General features: G+C 34.2%; 1 protein-coding gene across 4 annotated transcripts; it reads left to right on the top strand.

The window, feature by feature from the left end:
* The first annotated feature begins 152 nt into the window (after nucleotides 1–152).
* Nucleotides 153–20,814, top strand: FAM76B (family with sequence similarity 76 member B). Of its 4 annotated transcripts, none has more exons than XM_009424027.4 (10): nucleotides 159–374; nucleotides 1,208–1,272; nucleotides 2,094–2,148; nucleotides 3,502–3,657; nucleotides 6,527–6,726; nucleotides 9,866–9,913; nucleotides 10,104–10,184; nucleotides 10,837–10,969; nucleotides 13,741–13,842; nucleotides 18,113–20,814. In XM_009424027.4, the coding sequence occupies exons 1-10, from the start codon at nucleotides 288–290 to the stop codon at nucleotides 18,200–18,202; spliced, it is 1,017 nt and encodes a 338-aa protein (XP_009422302.1). In that variant the 5' UTR covers nucleotides 159–287; the 3' UTR covers nucleotides 18,203–20,814. The 4 variants fall into 4 exon arrangements, with proteins under 4 accessions (XP_001145967.1, XP_009422302.1, XP_001146051.1 ...); XM_001146051.7 differs by having other exon boundaries at nucleotides 10,834–10,969; XM_009424028.5 differs by lacking the exon at nucleotides 159–374 and adding an exon at nucleotides 783–901 and having other exon boundaries at nucleotides 10,834–10,969.
* Nucleotides 20,815–21,490: the final 676 nt, after the last annotated feature.

The following is a 21,490-nucleotide window of genomic DNA, read 5'->3' as shown; positions in this document are numbered from 1 at the left end:
AAACAGCAACCCCCTACCCGTTTCGTCTCCCTCCGCCGCTATCGGGGCCTAAGCGGGAGCGGCTGGCACGGCGTCACTGGGTGGGCTGGGGCGGAAGTGGAGGCGGAGGGAGACGGTGGCGTCGTCCGCGGGGCCCTGGGCTCTCGCGGCGAGGCCCTGGTGGGCGCGAGGCAGGGGGAGGGGGAGGAGGAGGAGCCCGCGGCCCGGGCGGCGGCGGCGGCTCTCGGGTTCTCCGTAGGGCCCCGCCTCGGAGCGGGCGGCGGCGGAGGAGGAGACTGAGGAGCAGGATGGCGGCCTCGGCCCTGTACGCCTGCACCAAGTGTACCCAGCGTTATCCCTTCGAGGAGCTCTCCCAGGGCCAGCAGCTCTGCAAGGTCCGTGGGCTCCGGGAGGCGGGCGGGATGGGTGTCCTCGGCCGTAGCCGGAGGGGGCCGGGTAGCCGCTGCACTGCAGCCCCTCTCTCTTCGCCGGCGCCTCAGGGGTTTGGGAGTCTGGAGCCCTCGCCTCCCCACTCGGGGACCCCTTTTTCTGGGGGCTTGAACATTAGCTGGGAACGGACCCTGAAAGGGAGGCAGAATCGTGCCCTTTTCCAGGCGGCCCAGGAGGGTGCCGGGCCCCGTCAGCGTCTGGGGGTCTCAGGGGTGGGGTTGAGTGAGGCAGCCACCTGTCTATGCCGCAGAGACCCAGGGGTGGAGATGTTTTCATCTCGGTTTTCTGCCTGGTCTGTCCTCTTCTTCCACCAGGAGGCAGGGGACGGTTTTTGCACTTTCTTGCTAGGAACCCGAAGCCGCAAAGCTGATGGCATCCTTCTTCCCTGTCCAGGAAAGCGAAGCGACTGGTTTGGGAACAGAATGCTCTGATTTGGAGCTCCTCCCATCCCATTAAAGCCTGGATGCTGTCTGTGAGCAACGGTGCAAAATAATAAGTAGTTTCACATTTAACCAATCCTTGAAATCGGCCCTGACAGCTTTCTTAATTTATCTGTAATATACCCCCACGTCTACTAAAGACAAAGACACCTGTGCCTTCCCTAAGGAATTATATTGTGATTGGCCACTTATATGATAAAGCATCCAGTTCTTTACGTTGGGGCCAGGTTTTATAAATGTTTTAGACATTTCACTAGGTTGGGTAAACAGTTTTCTACCAGAAAAGTGAGATTTGGGACTTTCAGAAAGATACTGACTAATGTATTGTCTTATTACAGGAATGTCGGATTGCACATCCTATTGTAAAATGTACTTACTGCAGATCAGAATTTCAACAAGAGAGGTTTGTATACTGAACAGTTTTTGACTGTTAAAGACAAGTGTTGTCTTTATGGAATACTTGGGGGTTGTAATCCCATGTTTTTATGAAAGTATTTTTTAAAAATGGTTTAGCCCCAGAAATTTTAAGTTGTAAACCTTTTGTACATGGTGGGAGAGAGAATGTTGCCAAAAAAACCAGTGGTGGTTAATTTACAGTTAGACTTTATATGAGGGAAAGTATAATACTACATGGAAAATGTACAGCCTTGCTAATGCAAATGTAAACAGTTATGTTAAACTAAAAAAAAGTGGTAAAGCCTTAATGGACCTGAGGAAAGGTCTGTGGTGTTACCAACTGCCTTCCAAGGTGAAAATCTAATAATTTGTTACATGGAACAAATTATTTGAGTCGTACGTAACATTTTTAACAGTTCCACTCTGAGAGTATATACAGAAAGTAGCCTCAGAAAAGAACAAATAATTTCTTCATAAATAGGTGTGGGCATTATAATGTTGGACAGTAGCCAAGTGGAAGGTTAGGTAGGCACTGGTATTGTAATGCTGTGCAGTAATAGTGTCAAGTGTGAAGATTTTGGAGCTATATAGGAAACATTAAGATGTTTTGTTTACAAAAAGAAATACACAATAAAAATGTATAAAAACATTTGTCATAAGTTAATTTGGGTAAAACAACTCTGAAAATATCCTTGTATATTTGAAAAAAATCCGTGGTCCTTATTAAAGTTTTAAGTACTACAAATCTTTGACTCATTTTATTTTGACATTGTGCTAATTACTTTAGAAAGCTACATAAACATGATCTATATACAATTTATTTTTCAGCAAAACTAACACAATTTGTAAGAAGTGTGCTCAAAATGTGAAGCAATTTGGGACGGTAAGTATGTCTTATGTTTTCATGTCATTGTTACCAGTTAATATTTTTCATAAAGCTGGACCTTTTAAAAAAATACGTACTGCTGGCTGGGCGCAGTGGCTCACGCCTGTAATCCCAGCACTTTGGGAGGCCGAGGCGGGCGGATCACAAGGTCAGGAGATGGAGACCATCCTGGCTAACACGGTGAAACCCCGTGTCTACTAAAAATACAAAAAAAAAAAAAAAAAAAAGAGCGGGCATGGTGGTGGGCGCCTGTAGTCCCAGCTACTCCAGAGGCTGAGGCAGGAGAATGGCGTGAACTCAGGAGGCGGAGTTTGCAGTGAGCTGAGATCCTGCCACTGCACTCCAGCCTGGGGTACAGAGCGAGACTGTGTCTCAAAAAAAAAAAACTACTGCTATGCTCTTAGATATTTCAACATACCATATTTTATGAAAGACATTTTCGATAGATATTTTGATGGAAATGTGATAACATTTAAAAACAGTCAAATTATATACCTGTTTTACATGTATTGAATCCAGTGTGAAATTTGTGAAGCTATTCTTTAAAGATTCAAATATAGCAAATTCCTGGTTATGGAGAACTTATCCATAAAGTTTGCATGATCAGACTTTAGCCCACTTCAGAACAGCCTCCTCAGAACTATTTTTATAAAACAGCAGAATTAAGATATTTATTCACAGAAGTCATGACCCAATCCTAGTACAAATTGTCTTATATGTATACTACAATCATTATAGGTATATTATACCAATATTATTTATTATTGGTCAAAAATGCTAACTTTAACGCTCTAAACTGTCCTGAATCATCTTTTGAATATCAAAGAAAATCAAGGTATGTTTTTATAGTTTATGTTGAATATGGTTGTTCCCATTTTTTCAAAGTTGAAAACTCACAGTATATATTCCTTATATGATTTGTACCTATATGTGATGAAAAGTTAACATTTTCTAAATAAATGATATGGTCATTAAGGTAACTAGGATATTAGCAGAAGGACATTTCCTCAAATTCTTGATTCATGAGACTTCTCTACATGTGTACCTTTATTTTCGTTCTTTAAAACCTTTTTTATGTGTAGTTTTTGTATTATCTAACAGACTATGCAAATCACAAATCTATTTCTCATGATCTTAGAGTAATAGTTACGTGACTAGAAATAAATATTAATTGAATGCATAGAAATATAGTATAAAAGTTATTGCATGTGACAGGGCAACAAACTTGACAGAAAACAAATTTTTTACCTGAGTTTTCTTAATTCCAGAAATATGTCTACAATACTGGGTATATGCTGTGCCGCAAATATTTAATGTTTTTAAAAGTCTCAAAATGTGTATGTTTTTCAGCCCAAGCCTTGTCAGTACTGTAACATAATTGCAGCATTTATTGGTACCAAGTGTCAGCGTTGCACAAATTCAGAAAAAAAGTATGGACCACCTCAGACCTGTGAACAGTGCAAACAGCAATGTGCTTTTGATCGGAAGGAGGAAGGAAGAAGAAAGGTATGCTTTATTTATGTTATGACGTCTTCTGGAAATTAAATAAAATGCCAAACAAGTTGGAAATTATAATTAATACACTACTGAGACAGGATCTATTCTTTAGGTCCATGAAAGCAAGTAGTTAGATGAAAGTGCAGGAATAGTGAGTTTTCTCTTTGTTTGCATGATACATAGATTCATGTACTATACTTTAAAAAATATTCTATGGTGGCTATTCTGTACTAGTTGGCTATCCCGCATTTGGTTCAGGAGATTTAACTAATTGCTTAAATATCTCCTTTTACTTTACCCTTTTGCTGGTTACTTGACATCACTGGTGTGAAAAAAATACCTGATGGCACATTGGCACATAAAATTCAGTTACTCTTGTGCCTTTTGGTAAAGGCTCATATTTGAAACTGTTGTTTGTTTTTGTCTACCTGCAGTGACTTAATGTAATAAGTATTTGTGTTCATGTGATAATTCCTTTGCCGATCAGCGTTCACACAGGCCTCCTGTTGCCTATCAATTTTAGTTGATTTGGAGAATGACTACCTCTTTGAGGGGCTTCCTCAGGTCTCCCCACAGCAATGTACATATCCCATTATAAGACATGTCCCTCCAGCATGTCTGGTACATAAACATCATGGAATACTATGGATGGAATACATGTGAACAAACAGAAGATAAAAACTTGGTTTTATTTTTAGAGGTTTAGTCAGTACTTTTGGAAAGTCTCTTCTTTGACACAGGTACGATTGATTCTCATTATTTGTGGTAGTTCTTTAAAGTTCCCACAAAACAGTGAATACGGTAGTACCCACCTTATCCGTGGGAGATGCCTTCTAAGACCAGTGGATGCTTGAAACTGGGGATAGTAACGAACCTTACTGTGTTTTCTCCTGTACATACGTGCCTATGATAAAGTGTAGTTTTTAAATTAGGTATAACAAGATACTAATAAAAATAATAACAAAATAGAACAATTATATTAGCATACCCTAGTTACAGTTATATGAATGTGGTCTTTATCCCTTAGAATAGTGTATTGTATGTAATATTTTTAGACTAAGGTTGACTATGGGTAACTAAAACTGTAGATAGGGGAGTACTGTATTGAAGCATTGCCCAAGAGAAATATAGGATTAAGTTCACGTTTCCAGTAATAACATGTTGGTCAGTTGATCAATATATATAACCTTATTTTGTTTGTGTTCCTGTTTGAAGATATCTCATTTAATGTATACTGTCGATTGGCCAGGCATGGTGGCTCATGCTTGTAATCCCAGCACTTTGGGAGGCTGAGGTGGGTGGATCATGAGGTTAGGAGATCGAGACCATCCTGGCTAACACGGTGAAACCCCGTTTCTACTAAAAATACAAAAAATTAGCTGGGCATGGTGGCAGGCGCCCATAGTCCCAGCTACTCAGGAGGCTGAGGCAGGAGAATGGCGTGAACCCGGGAGGCGGAGCTTGCAGTGAGCCAAGATTGCGCCACTGCACTCCAGCCTGGGCGACAGAGACTCTGTCTCAAAAAAAAAAAAAAAAGTGTGTGTGTGTGTGTGTATATACACACACACACACTCACACACAGTCGATTAATTGCACTCATGGCCAACAGCGCTAAGAGTGCCTGAACATAACTTATGTAACACACATATTTTCTCTTTAAGACACATCACAGCCTTCGTAGCTTTCCTTTTTTTAAGTTCAGTGGTACATGTGCACGTTTATTATATAGGTAAACTTGTGTCATGGAGGTTTGTTGCACAGATTATTTCATCACCCAGGTATTAACCCTAATACCTATTAGTTATTTTTCCTGATCCTTTCCCTCTTCTACCCTCCACCATCTGATAGGCCCTAATGTGTGTTGTTCCCCTCAGTGTGTCCATATGTTTTCATCATTTAGTTCCTGCTTATAAGTAAGAACATGCAGGATTTGGTTTTCTGTTCTTTTGTCAGTTTGCTAAGGTTAATGGCCTCCAGCTCCATCCATATTCCTGGAAGGGACATGATCTTGTTCTTGTCTATAGCTGCATAGTATTCCATGGTATATACGTACCATGGTATATACGTACCATGTTTTCTTTATCCAGTCTACTAACGATGGGCATTTAGGTTGATTCCATGTCTTTGCCATTTCACATTACAACCTTCTTGAGCCTAGGAACACTATACAGCACTTTGGCAGTACTCTTTGGGACTATAAAAACTTGAAAAACATGGCACTAAATAGACTGTGAAAAGGATACTTGTCTGAGGTGAAATAAATGAGGCAGAGCATCACCTTGTTCCACCTCAGCTGGGAATGTGTGCTATTGGGTGGCACAGATTTTTCACCACTCTTGTGTATGTGTGCAGTGGCCACAAAAGTGCTACAAGTCTTGATTTTTGGGTTACAGATACATTTTACTAGGTAGGCAAATATACGAATAGGAAATGCAAGAATAATGAGAGGCAACTCTGTGTGTCATTTAGATGCTTCTGTTTTTCTGTAAATTTACAGTACTTACTGTAGTGAAAAATTATTAGTAATGACACAGCGATATAAGAATTCAGGCTATATTTCTTGGAAGTGTATCAGTCAGTTTATGCTTATTCTCCTGGAATAAGAAAAAAGGTAACATTTTCTTTTTCTTCAAATTAAAAATGCCTCAAAACTGATGTCATCCTCATCAGTTTTATAATTCTCCTAACAAGTATTTTCCCAAGTTTCAGAAAAGTCCAGTTTTATTTCTGTTTTGCGGAAAATCCGTGAATATGTGCATACATGCATTTGCGCATGTTACGCGTGGAATATAGGTGGAAGTTGAGTGGTTTATCTTACCTGGTTTCGTTTACAGCCAGTTTATATGGGTACATTTAATTTAACACATTTTCTTAAAAGGTTGATGGAAAGTTATTATGCTGGCTCTGTACTTTATCGTACAAAAGAGTTTTACAGAAGACGAAAGAACAAAGGAAGAGCCTGGGATCTTCACATTCAAATTCATCTTCTTCATCTCTTACTGAGAAAGACCAGCATCATCCAAAACATCATCACCACCATCATCACCATCACCATCGTCACAGCAGTAGCCATCACAAGTAAGTACTTTGAAATCATACTTTCTAAAACTCTTCCTTGCATTTTAATGCCGTTTATTGATGTTTACTTCTTGCAAATATTGACTATGTGCTAGTCTAGTTTCCATTGTACACAGTAAGCATCTTGAGTGTCTAAGGCTGTGTCTCCATTTTATTCAGTGTAGAATGTTATATACGTGAAATATGTTTAGCTGTTTACCATAATACAGATAAGGTATTTAGGAAAATCTGTAAAATTATAACCATGTAAAGTCAAAATACAAGTACGTCAGTTAATTAACACTTAAATAACTTATCAAAAGCCTCAGTATTCTTTTTTTGTTTAAATAATTGTTAAGGTTTTATTTGAAAAATTATATTTATCTTAGTTGTCAATTTGTTTTAGTAAAAACAAATCGAAACAAACCAATGACTGGGTTTGGAGAACATATTTTAATACTATAATTTGTTACTATGATAGAAGCATTTCTGATCTTTGTGGTCCCCAAAATATGAGCAATATTTTTAACTAATGATACTTTGTGTTTTTTTCAAACATATATTTAGGAACTCTACTTAAATAGAGACAACTGTAGTTTTCCCTCAGTATGCTTGAGGGATTGGTTCTAGAACCCCCTCATAGACCAAAATTTGCATATACTGCAGTTCTGCAATTGACCCTGTGGAACCTGCCTATAGGAAAAGTTGGCCTTCTATATATGCAGGTTTCACATCCTCCAAATACTGTATTTTTGATCCGTATTTGGTTGGAAAAAAAAAATTCTCCTATAGGTGGTCCCATACATTTCAAACCTGGGTTGTTCAAGGGTCAGCTGTACTTGATTTTTAAAGTGACCTGTGGGGGGAGTTATGTAGTAGTAGTAGTACCTTAACCCTTGATGTGTGTGGTATAAAGATTTTCTAAAATGCAATTTTAGTCTTCATGGAAAAATCAAGAACATGAAAATACAAATTAAACTGACAAACACAAATTAAAATGGAAAAAACAGATATGTGGCACGCCCATTTTCAGAATAATTTATTGTTTGTTCCTAAATTTTTCTGTGAGTCTTTAAAGTTTCAGATAGTTATTTAAAACAGAATTTAAAAAAAACTGATGCCCACCTCATTTTGGAACACATGCAGTATTTTTAGAATGTAATGTAGTTCTGTCTAATTAGTAAGATTTGTTCTAAACTGTATCCAATCACCTATTAGATTATGAGGTTACGTTGAGGTTAGTGATGTTTAATTCTACCATGTTGTAGTGTTTTCTAAATGTGGCAGTGGTAGACTACAATGCAGTGTCTTCTGGCTGTTTTGAAGAAACCTTGTGATCTTAATATCAGAGTATTTCAAGAAGCAAAATAATATAAATCTACCTTGTTGTTGCTTCTTGCTTTAAGAAAAAATATGACAAAATGACTATATACCATAATAGCATATGTCAGACCTACTTCTAAGACTCCCAAAATGTCTCCTTTCCCTATTCTTTACAGATAAATTTGTCTTAGCATGATGTAAAAGGACACAATCAGATTATGTTTGTGAAGACTAAAGTATATGACAGCAACTTAATTTTTTGAAAGAATGACAGTTTCAAAAATAAAGGGAAAGAGAACAGTATTGAAAATGAAAGTCTTCAATTTTTTTACTTCTGGTTACTTATGAAATACAAACACTATTTTCTATTTGATGGCTGTTGACCATTTGATGAACAGTTACTTTGTAGGGTCCTATCTTAAGTTCAATAGATCAGAATGAAAATGAGGAGCATTCATATTGTGATAGATAGTGATCGGCAGGGGTAGGGGATGTGGTTGCCAGGTGGCACTAAGGTGGGTCTGAATCTAGGAATGGACAACCCTCAGAAAGCTAAGATGGGAATTCCAAGTGTTTCTGTCAGTCATATTAATGTGATTATTCTTAACTTTGAGATATGGTTAGTGCTGTTAGTTCATGTATAGCTTGTTAGGCTTATAATGAAATTTGTGGGGGAAAAAAAAAGGACAACTGCATTCCTCAATAGGATCTCCATTCATTCACAAGTAAGAATAACTCACTTGATGGAATTATTGCTATTAACATTTTTTTCCCAACTTGGTACTTGTTTACAGCTGAGTCTTAAGGTCTGTTTTTTTCTTTTGCTTAAAAAACTTCTACAGCTGAACCAATAATAAATTTTAGACACAAGTAAACATGTATATATATATATGTCTATTTTGTATATGCTAGCACTGTACTAAGTGCTTTTACATATATAACTCATTTAATGCTCATATCAGTATAAGGTATGTATTACATATGAGGGAACCAAGGCTGGGGATGTTAAGTAATTTGCATAAGGTCACAGCTCAGGTATTCTAACATCTTCTAAATTGTATAAATACATGGCATCTGGTTCATAGGAGATGCTCTCTACATGCTGAGTGAATAAGCTAGGGTTAGTGAAGCATTGACTGATATGCAAGTTTAGGAGGAAAAAAATGAAGAATTCATGATGAATTATAAAGTGATTATTAGTATTAGGGTAAAATAGAAAAGGAGTATTACAGTATTAATTATGAGTAAAAGTAAAATAATTTGTTACTATGAAATTTCTCAATAGTTTCAGCGTAACTTCTCCAGAATACTAACTAAAGAGAGATCTGTGGACTTTGGAGAGGATTCTTAAGAAAACTAGGAAAGAATCAAAGAAATCAATATATTTCCCCATTTAAATTGATATACTATTCTGAGCAACTTGAGTTACTCCAAAAGAAGCATCTCTACTTCAGATTATTAGGAAAGCCTTAACTTTAAAGATACAAATTTTGTGTCTGAAATAGTAAGGGCAGCCAAAGTACAGTGATACCTAGACACAAGCACGAAAACTACTTGTGTAACCCACCCTTTGTATGATATTAAATTGAACTGTGGAGATCCTGATTAAAAAGAATTCTTGAAGAACTTGAGATGGTTAGTAGTCATTTTATTAAAATTTATCTCATCAGAATGTGATTTATTCAGTATGTATTAGCTTAGTCTGAAAACTTAAATATACCTTTCTCTGAAGAAAGTATTATAAACATAAAATTTGTATCCATTGAGAAAGAATGTTAAATTTAGATGTATTAAATAAATAAATGTCATTATTAGATGTCATTTGTGTATTTTTCAGAATCAGCAATCTAAGTCCAGAACAAGAGCAGGGACTGTGGAAACAGAGGTAAATACGTTGCTGTATTTTCTGAAGTATTTTGAAACGTATATTTATAAATGTGATATCCCTTCAACTTTGTTACTTAAGCCTTACCAAAATCAGTATTTTCAGTAATATTTTAGGGGAAGACGAATAACTTATCTTTGGTTTCTCTGTCCTTTTTACTCTAACTATTCTTATTAATGTTTGGTTTCAGCCATAAATCCTCTGCAACAATTCAGAATGAAACTCCAAAGAAAAAGCCCAAATTGGAATCTAAGCCATCTAATGGAGATAGGTAAAAATGAATTCTTTTAGTGTTATGAAAATTCAACTTAGTTGAATAGTTATGGTTGAATGCCAGTTATTACTAGATAAAAAAATAGAAACATGTATTTTCTACCTTGACTTGAGTCACCTAGAAGAATAAACATAAATTAGTTTAAAATTTTTAGCTTAATTTTGGCAATAAGAAAGTGGCACTGAACTATGTTGTTCTATTTGGGAAATAAATTTGGGTTTTGAAGAAACAAATTTGAATGGAGAACATTATTTTTATCTTTATTCTTCAGTGAAACACAAATCTAATTGTGATATTTTAAATTGACCTGCTTAGAAAATGTTTTTAGATTAAAAATATTATGAGCGTTACTTTGTTTTAGTTCATTAGCCAAAAGTTTGCTGATGTTACTGTACAAATTGGCTGCCTATTGCTTTACACTAGAAGTATTGACCCCCTTAAAGCTAATACTGAATTATATTTCTGCAGGTGTATGTAATGTGTGCCATTAGTAAGGTAATTTGCCAGTTGCATCCATTTCTGTCAGGTACATATTTTTTTGCATTAGCCTTAAGGATGTTTGTGGAATTGTCTAATTTATGCAATTTGAACACCTGCTAATTTTCCTTCTACTTCATTTAACTGTGTTTTACTTTTTTCTTTTTAGTAGCTCTATAAATCAGTCAGCAGATAGTGGGGGAACAGACAATTTTGTCCTTATAAGTCAACTGAAAGAAGAAGTGATGTCACTTAAGCGTCTCTTACAGCAGAGAGACCAGACCATTTTAGAAAAAGATAAAAAGGTAAGAACATGGTTCATTGAAGCCTGGTAAGAGTTATGTGTTGACTGTTGCTTGATAATCGCAAATTTTATTAGACTTCCTTTAATAATTTGGTAATGTTTGTTGTGCATGATTTTTATAAGACAAATTACAAAAGCCCCCCGAAGCCATCTAATGAAGATGGGTAAAAATGGTCTTTCAGAATTTTAGTTCTAAGAATTAACTGAGGCTTAATTAGGATAGTAATTTCCAAACTTTAATTTTCAGTAAGCATGTAATTTAAAAATAGGTCTAATACCTAATTAAAAATGAGATATAAGTGGAATATTTCATAAACTTTTTTGATTTAAGAATGTAGTTTGAACAGTCTTTGATATAACATTCATATATTTATATCAATCCAGATCAAAATACTGCTGAAAAGTAATGGTATGGGAATTTCCTGTAGTAGTCAGTAATTAGCAATAGATGTCTAAAAGCTCATTGTCTAGGAAGTAAGTGTACTTATTGGGACTTCATCAGTTAAATGAAGAGGAATATTAAAATGTGTTGTTCATTTAGTGAAAAGAGGAATATTAACAGAATTATAGAAGGATTTAAGGTCTTGTGCTATGAAATCAGGATGGCATAATAGTGGACAGGCATGGAACAGGAAACAGTTTTGAAGTAATTTAGCCATACTTAGATTCATATCCTAGTTCTAACATTTTCTGTGTGACCTAAAGCAGAATGTGTACTTCTTTGGACCTCAGTTTTCTCATTTAAATGAGAGCATTAATATTATCTGAAGTGATGGTTGTGATGATTAATGAAAATGCAAAGTATTTATTATAGCTCCTGGTATGTATAAGTGCCCATAGGGGCTATTACTGTTTGATCATCTTTTGTACTTGTTTTATGGTCCCAGACAATGTAGTTTGACCTGTATCAAATGTATTATGCAGTAGGAGAACACTAAAATCATTTCTTTTAAAAGAATAAGACCTTAATATGAATACATATATGACTTATATCCATCTCTGAGTCTGTGCTGAGTTGGCTTTTACTTCTGGCATTCAATAATTTTTGATACATTTTGCCACACCTTGAAGGTTAGTGGGCTTAATTTATTTTAATACATTTGTAGCTTACTTTAAGCAAATTTAGTATATGAAAATTAGGAGTGATATATAAAATAGGATAGTTACGGGTGTCTTTGTCTTATGGTTCTTTTTGATTGACAGCATTTTTTAAATTAATGAGCCTTTATGGAAATTTGTCCTGTGTACAAAGTTTTAGAGACAGGCCAGGTATATCTGCATTAGCCTTGAGAAAAGTTGAATAAAATGCCAACTTTACTGCAAAATAGCAATGATTTCAAAATCAAGTAGTAATCAGTTATAGAATATTGACTGCTAGATTTTTCTTTCCTCTCTAGCATAAGAGGTACTATCTTTGTATTGTGCAGTTAATTGAAGTTTTCTGCTTTTGTTAGTGTTCCTCTTTAAAAAAATCAAAAGACTAATGGGGATTGAAATTAGCATTGTTGTAAGGAAAATCCTAATTGTAAACCTAAAATAACTATACATTTGCAACTTTTTCTTATAAATCTAAGATGACGAAGTTATTTTACTGAATTGATTTCACAAAGTTATTTAATGATTTCTAGAGCCAGACACTGAACTAGATCATGAGGATGCAAAGATGAATAAATAAGACATAATTCTTATTTTCCAGAAGTTCATAGTGAGGAGGCAACTCACAGTGTAGTGAATAGAGTAATTGTCTTAGCTGATCTGGTGTAAGTTGGCATTTCAGAACAGAAAATCTTTTGTGATTAGAGAAAGTTAGAGAGAGAGAACTTAGTTATACTTTGAATTTGACAAAAGCAAGGGTTTTTTTTTTTAATAAGACTATAAGACTCCATGATTTTCTCTATTTTTGCTGTTGTATGTCTTTCAGTTTATTAGATACTGGGTAATTACAAAGGAGAATGTGTAAACCTTTAAAGCTGGCATAATGAAAAACATTAAAAAATAACCTGGAGTTGCCTCTGCATGGTTCTAATAGTGAAATTACATAATAACTTATTTAGTTTGAAGTCATGAGATATTATACTGTTAGGTATGTCATTTATGAAAAATTATCATGTAGCCTTCTTCCTCAAAGCACTGATTTTTTTCTTGTATTTGTCTCATTTAGCCCAAATTTTATAGTAACCTTCTTTCCTTTCTCATTCTGTGTTAGTTGTATTTTTGTGCTTTGTTCTCTATTTTTACCTCAAGTGTTAGGTGGTATTGTGTACATAATCCTGGACATAAAATAAAAAATGAAAACAGTGTAGCTTTTGGCTGAAAAGACCATTCCTTTTTATATTACCCAGTGTGAAATTTCTTTCTTTAAGCATTGAAAGATTATTTTACCCATAAGCTAGTTTAAATGTTTATATTGTTTTTACTATTATTGAAGTACATTTTTAAATGAGGCATTTTCCCAGTTATTAGCCGTTAAGCTTTTTTCGTTGGCATACCAGTTGCCAAACTCTATTTCCAGTCGAGCCATGTTTAGGAAAAAAAGAAAACTGAGAAGTTTTACTGATGGTCAGGTATTAACATTAAAATTATACTATTGTAAAGCAGATAGACTTCATCATTTCACAAAACAAATTTTAGATAGCTTGTACAATTCAGGAAACTGCAGTTAACATCTTCCACTTTTGTAATGAAATGTGAGTTTATTGTGAAAGTTATTTAAAATGGTGTGTGTGTGTATGTGTGCAAATATATACATATATTTTTTCTTTAATCTCTCAGTTAACTGAACTAAAGGCAGACTTTCAGTACCAAGAGTCAAATTTGAGAACAAAAATGAACAGTATGGAAAAAGCCCACAAAGAAACTGTGGAACAACTTCAGGTAACTACCATCATTTACGTAAAATGATAGGCAAGAAGGGCTAAACTTGAGTAATAGCATTCATTGACTTAGATTGTTATTGGTAGCCCTATTTTGTGCATAGTTGGTGCATATCAGTTTTGATTTTGACTTTATAATCATTTTTAATCTTGATCTCATTAGAAGTTATTGTTTGAAATTACTTGAAAGGGGGATTCAGTACTTTAATCTTGAAAACTTTTGCCTAAACTTCAAATGGAGTTTTTGGAGGAGGGTATCATTGGAGTGTGTTCAATTAATTATTGGGCTTATAGCAAAAAATTAAAAATCAGATTAATGAAACTAAGGTAAAAAGCAGGTCTTCAGTAGCAGTCATTCCTCACATTAATATTTCCTTCCAGATAATGGGAAAGGAGATGGGTGTATAAAACCAATTCTTAAGGACCTCAAGTGGCAAAAATGTATGCAAAGCAAGAGAGTTTACTTAACCTGTGTACAGTGGTTTGCAAAGTGCCAAATAGGGTTCTGCTAAATGCTAACAGGTAGTGATCCACCTGAACCTCAGAGTACTGCAAAGTAGCATTTTAAGTATACAGAACAACTGAATGGTAAAGTCAAGAGTCACCACAGTAATAATCTGATGTCTGGCATGCAGAGATGGTGAACATCCAACATGGATACAGAATGCTACCATATTAAGCTTCTTCTCATCTAGGTTTCATAAATTTAGAAATCAGACCACACTAAATTAATTACATGTTCTCTTTGATTTATACAGTCTCACATTTGTAAAATTAATCTTTAGTAACAAAATTTTTAAGGTGAAAGAAGTTTTAAATGTTAGTGGAAGATGGCAGCACACAGACTTCAGACTTGGGAGAGTACAGCTTCAGAAGGAAGGAGTTAATACTGTCCTGTTTCATTTTTTTTTTTTTTTCACATTGTAACACCAAAGGATATTTGCTATTTCTTTCTTTTGGTTTCGTATTATTCATACTTCTTTGCAAGTAGCTTAAATTAGTAGGATTTAGGAACTTGCTCAAATTCGAGGTACAGATTGTCTGGTCTTAATCCCTATCATACTATTACAAAGACTGTTGAAAAAGGAACCTCATGTAGAACCTGAGACATAGTAGGCATTCAGATAATTTGTTGACTAGGTGGTGATTTATGGAAATGCCCATCAGCCCTCTGTTCTGAGAGATTGCCTGTATCATATATCAGATTCTTATATATTAGTCAATGTTTTTATCTACCAGCAAGTGTTATTTTTAATTTTATGTTTTTCCTGTTTTTCTTACTCAGTTATTAATGCTGAATGATTACCTGGAACAAAATCTTCCACCTGGTGATCTTTGATTTAATGTAATGTAACCAAAGCTCTGAAGTAAATCCAGAATGAGATAACAGAATAACTGCAATAGGTGCTTAGATATGTTTTAACTTAGTGCTCCCCACTGTTCAAAAGAGCAGTTTGTGTTTTGGTTTTTCTTTTTTAAAATCATAGTTGCAAATACATGGGGTCATCTTTGACTTAGCCTGATAGATATCTTAGGCCTACCTCCTCTTGGTAATTGAAGTTTCATGTAGTGTAAAAGTAACTAATATTTAAATAGGACATTTTGACATGATTTTACATATGCTGTCTTACTTGTTGCAAAAACTGGGTTATGTGATATGCCCATTTTACAGAGGAAACTGTGATCACACAGTAAGCGGTGACGTAGAAATCTCTGTCTTCTCACTCCAGTTTATCTATACTTTTCCCTGTTCTACACTAGTTCCCACCACTTCAGGTTCCTCAGGTTTTCTATTTCATCCTTCCTATCAGGCCACTTCCCTGATTTTTTTGTGTTATGGCTAGAGACAATCTGTCATAGCTGAGTGCCATCTTTTTACCTCACTTCCTTTAGCAACCAAGTGATACTAGTAGGATTCTTTACTGAGGTGAGGAAACCGGTAATTTTTTTTTTATCTTTATGTAATAAGGAATTGAATCCTGTGACACAAGATGGATCTTGCTCTAATAGCTAGTAAAATATTTTTAACTGCCAAACCTACGACAAAACACTGAACATCACATGAAAAAATTGTTCAAAATGTCACCCCAAAATACCCCAAATATTGAAAATACTAAGAATATCAAGTAAAAACTCTTATTCACTTAATTAGGTAAGTGGTTAAAAGGAAAAGGGACCTAACATTTGAGTGCCTTCTGTGTACCAGGAACTGTGTTAGGCTAAGTGTTTTATATATTTGATAAGTTCCTTTAACTCATTTTGAGTTCGGATGGTGGAGTTTGTGTTACAAATGAGAAAATATGCTCCAGGTTATGTAGCTGGTAAGTAAGCCAGGATTTAAAGCAGGATCTATGTAATTCTTAATCCTGATATTCTTTCCTTTGCACCAACATGTCTAAACTTTAAAACTTAGCTTTCTTAAGAGTCTGTAAAGAATTTCATTGATTTTTTTTTTTTTTTTTTTTTTGGGCTGGCTGCAAAATGAAGTAATTTTAGGATAAAACAATTTAAATGTACATATATTGAAATATGGCATAAAATTCATTTTTAAAGTATTCAAATTAGAATAATTTGGACTTGTACTTAACAATTGTTATTTATTTACCATAAAGACTTTTCTCTTATGTAATTTATTAAGAAATATCTTTATTAGTGATATAAATATATTAAAAGCAAATTGGAAATTAGCTACTAAAGCATTAAGTGGAAAAATTGCTTTGAAGACCTAATGTTCAAATTATTGTATTTTGTACTTAAAATATGAAAATTATAAACACTTTATTTCTTGATGATTGAGATAAGAACTTGGAGATTCACATTTTAACTATTTTGTATCAGTATAAACATTTTTAGATAAATATAACTTACAGATCTAGTGGAGATCTTTTTGAGTCAAATTTGCAGACTCAAAATTTGAAATTGATACTGAATTTGAAATTGAAGTTTTTCGTTACCACCTTAGTTATTAATAACCACTGAATAGGAAAGTTCTATTGATCATGCATCTGAACATAAAAAATTATTTGATTTGCACATATAAGATAGTACTGAGAATATTTGCATTTTAGAGGTCATGGGTGTTAATTAGCAAGAGTGATTGGAGAAGAAGGGTGGGGGAATGGAAGAATAAAGTTTGAAAAAGGTTATTTCATGAAACCACTTTAAGATGGCATACAGAGAAGGCAGAGTGTTATCTGCCCGTAAAAAGCTAAAATTAGAATAAAATATGAAGTACTGAGATTTAAAAAGTCTGTCTATATAATAAAAATTCCTGGAACCTGTGAAGGAAAATGGTGTTGAAACATAAGTCAGAGGATATCTTTTTAAAATGTGTTAATTTTAGGGCAGTGCTCTATTTTCATCACTTTCCCCATTTTGGCTCAAACTACAAAAATGCTTGATCATTAATGTATTTGTATATATAGGGATCCTTACTATCTAAGTTTCCACATTTAAGAGACTGAATAAGGTGACAAAGGCAGTCAAAATGTGAAAATATTCACTGTACTTACACATTCCTCTTCACTAAACTAGTGATGGATGGACATTTAATAATGAAATTCAAGTCAGATGATGAAATGAAATTTTGAATCTTTGTAAAAATTCAAGCTTTCATGAGATAGGAAATGATGATGTGGAACTGCTCAAACCACACTAAAATCAGTGTCAGATGACTGGTAATTAAAGGAACAACAAGATAATGAGTGGTTCTGATGGGTGCTTTAAAAAAAATTGAATATCATTGGGTGCATTTGGCAAAGTAACAAATTCTGAGTAGTTTTTGCAAAAATGACCTCTTATGCTTGTTCTACAAGAGAGTAAACATAGAAGAAAGACCTTATACAGCTTGCCAGGAAATATTCCTCCCAAATCTTGATTCATTCTTTGATTTTATTAATTGTAAATTACAACTTATTTTCATAGTTTTCATGTTTTTAAGATGAAGGGCCAAACACCTTTTCCCTATTAAAATTTGGACCTTCTTTTAAGTGGATTCACTTTGTTTCCTTTTTTGTAACCAATTGTGCATCTTTGGACACAATTATATTAATAATGACATATACAAAGGGGGCTGATGAGCCAATCTAGAATTTTCCTTCTGCATGTTCATCCTTAAAGAGATGGATATAAAGGTATCAACTCTTTCATTTAATGTTAGTGCTTTAGTGAAACATTTATATAAATGAAAACTATTAAATAAGTAGTATTCTTCAGCATGACTTAATAATATTTCAAACATTTTTAATCTTGAATGTTTTTGTCTCCCACAGGCCAAAAACAGAGAACTACTCAAACAGGTCGCAGCATTATCAAAGGGTAAAAAATTTGACAAAAGTGGAAGCATACTAACATCTCCTTGAGAAAGTCATTTGTTTAGCATTTCTTCTTACAATGTAAATTTGGGGAAAAAAAATTCTGTGAAGCCCTTAAATTCTGTGTAGTAGAAAAATATTTTTGCACACCAAATGAATTGGTGTGTTTCCTATTCACTTTTGTAATTGATATACAGCATTTTTTAAGTTGTAAAACATTCAAATAAAACTTCAACTGGTTTGAAGTAACTTTTTAATTATTTGATATCCAGGAACTTTTTTGCCAGCAATAGTATTAAACAGTTGTAAAGGAGTGCATGAGTAGTGCTCTTTATGAAACGCAACATGCAATAATAGAGTAGGTATGGTTTCAGAAGTCAGAGCAGCAGGGTTTTTTTGTTTTGTTTTTGTTTTACACTATGCTAATTTCAGACAAACAGTTTTCAATTTAGAAATACAAAAACTTTTAAACTCGAAAAATGGCGAACACTGGTTTTTTGGGAATTGTGTTTTTACTTTGCATCAACATGAATTTAGGAGAAAATCACGGTGCTTTTATTAAATGAACTTCAGATATATGTAAATTTGTTTTTTAAAGTTATATCATTAACATTAGTAACCTAGCATTTTCATTATTGGTATAGGAATTAATGTTTATTGTACAGTATCTAAGGTAAAATGTGTTTCTGTTTTGTAAAAACTACTGTAGATTTTTACTTACAAGTGCCTTTTTGCCACCTAATGTTTTTATTTATAGGAATGCTGATCTTTTGTACATACAGTTTGTTTTAAAATCATGTTTAATAAATGTTTGTATATAAATGCATATGTACAGAAGCCTATTTCAAAAGGAAATCAAAGTTGCTAGTAAAATGTTTGAGATTACATTTAGAACTAACTGATAATGCATATAGATTGTAGAAAATTTTGTGATTTGTTTGTGTGTGATAAGGGAAGCTGTTGGTCTTTGAATTCATTTAATTATGTCAAAATAGTTCCCCAAAGATTTAATTTTAAGTTGCTTCTTAAAGAGTAATTTTATTTTTTATGTCATGTGGCTTCATATTAGTATTGTGTGAGTTACATGTTTTGCTTTATATTTTATACAATTTTTAAAAAATTTTAATGTTTCTGCAATGATCCATGTATCTGCTTTCCCTGTGTGTGGTTATCTAAGTTAATATTTATGTACAATGTAATTTGTAAATTTAAAGCAAATCTGAAAAAAATTAAATAATCTTTTTAATCCAATCTGTGATAATCTTTGAATAAATTGGAATCTACTATAAGATTCAGGCATTATAAGTAAATTGTCCTAAAGTCTTTAAAATTGTCTATAAAAGGTTAAGGTAGGGTGGGATAGGTTATATCAAGTTATTGACTATATTCTGATCCAGCGGTTTTCAGCCTGAAATGGAATTTATCTCCTAGTTATTATCAGTTCAGAGTTTTAGTTTGATTTTAAAGTATTGCTAGATACACTGTATAGAGTGAGTTGCTTCTCTTAATAATTTATGGGCAAAGATAAATTTGCTTCATGTAAAACTGTTACTAAATTTATAAGTTTTAAAGGTTTTGTTTTTATACAAGCATTGATTGTGAATGTCATATCAAAGATTGGCTTTCTTAAGAACACATGATTGAAACAATTTTTTTTTTAACATGACGTGTTTCAATAGACTGTTCTCATAGTTCATTATAAAGTGAATACCAAATAATTCTTTGTCCATTTTGAAAGCATAATATAGGGTAATTTTCAAGTGATAGAAAAAGATTCAGTTAGAATCTTGTAAACTAAACCAGTTTATTTTTATGGGATCTTCATGTAATAATTTTCTTAAATTTAGTACTCTCAACCATGATAGATAATGCCTTAACATGGATTTTAACGTTTGCAGGATTTGCTAAATTCATAAGATAGTTATTACCTTTCTTTGAAATTTGTAATGTTTTATATTCTTGTTTCATAGCCATTTGTCAGTCCACAGTGGTCATTATGGTTTTACTTTTTGATAGTTCTTACACCTTGTTGGAGAAACTACAAAAGAAAGTTGTCCTCGTCCTTCCCCTTAGCTAACATCACAATTAAAAATAGTTTAATATTAATATTAGCTAACATTAAAATGGAAGGTAATTCAGTTTTAGTGTTAGCTAACATTAACAGTCTAATAATTTAGCTTTGTAAATTCCAAGGCTAAAACCCTTTCATGGGCTTCACAGTATTTAGTCCTAATTAAATACCCTTCTTTATTCCATGACCTTATTTTATAACTTAAATTTTTTTGCAATTGTATAAATTAGTAATTCAGTCCCAGTCCTGGATCTCTGTAGTGTTTTGACATAATAAACTGATATTCTTTAAATGTGGACCTGTAAGGAGATACTATGGTGTGGTGTATTGTGCTTTTAGCCTGTTTTCCACTGTTAATTAGCATTTACCAGTAAGGGTCATTTTGACTCAAGTTATTTATGTATTAATAGCCTGTGAATATTGCAGTCCTTTTTAGATTATATTGGTCTAAATATGCATTCTGCAGTGAACCTGTTAAGCTGTTCACATGTATAGACTATTGAAATACTGTACTTGTACACATCTGACTGTTGACATTTTGTACTTTTTTCTAGATCCAATATTTCACAATAAAAAACTTGTCAAAGGCTTTGTATTAGTTTTCAATGGCTGCTGTAACAAATTCCCACAAACTTAGTGTCTTAATACAACAAAAATTAATTCTTTTATGGTTCTGGAGGCCAGAAGTCCAAAATCAGGTTTACTGGTCTAAAGTCAAGGTATTGGCAGGATTGCTTCTTTCTGGAGGCTGTAGGGGAAAATCTGTTTTCTTGCCTTTTCCAGCTTCTAGAGCTGCATTCCTTGCATTCTATGAGCTCATTGACCTTTATCTTCAAAGCCCAAATTGTAGCATCTCAAATCTCTCTCTGCTGCTGTCATCATACCTTCTCAGAGTGTCTCCCTCTGTTCCCTCTCATAAGGACCTTATGAGAACATTATTGGCTCCACCTGCACAAACAACGTAGTTTTTCCATCTCGAGTTCTTAATCTAGTCACATCTGCAAAGTCCCTATTGTCATATAAGGTAATGTATTCACTGGTTCCAAGGGTTCAGGCATGGACATATTGGGGGACCACTATTGAGCCTACATAGCTTCATCTACATTTTGCCCCCTTTTTCCAGTATGAAACCCTGAAACAACAGATACATGAGAGAAGTTTAGGCCAAACATTAGAAACTATTTTCCTGTCTGTCCATTCAGACCACTTTAGTGCAATAGTTATTTTTCCTGGAAGAAATAAATTTGCATCTAATGGAGCAAGTA

This window comes from Pan troglodytes, chromosome 9 (assembly GCF_028858775.2).
Source record: "Pan troglodytes isolate AG18354 chromosome 9, NHGRI_mPanTro3-v2.0_pri, whole genome shotgun sequence".
NCBI classification, from domain to species: Eukaryota; Metazoa; Chordata; class Mammalia; order Primates; family Hominidae; genus Pan; species Pan troglodytes.
Note: the sequence above shows the minus strand (reverse complement) of the source record. Positions and strands in the feature narration are given on the sequence as shown.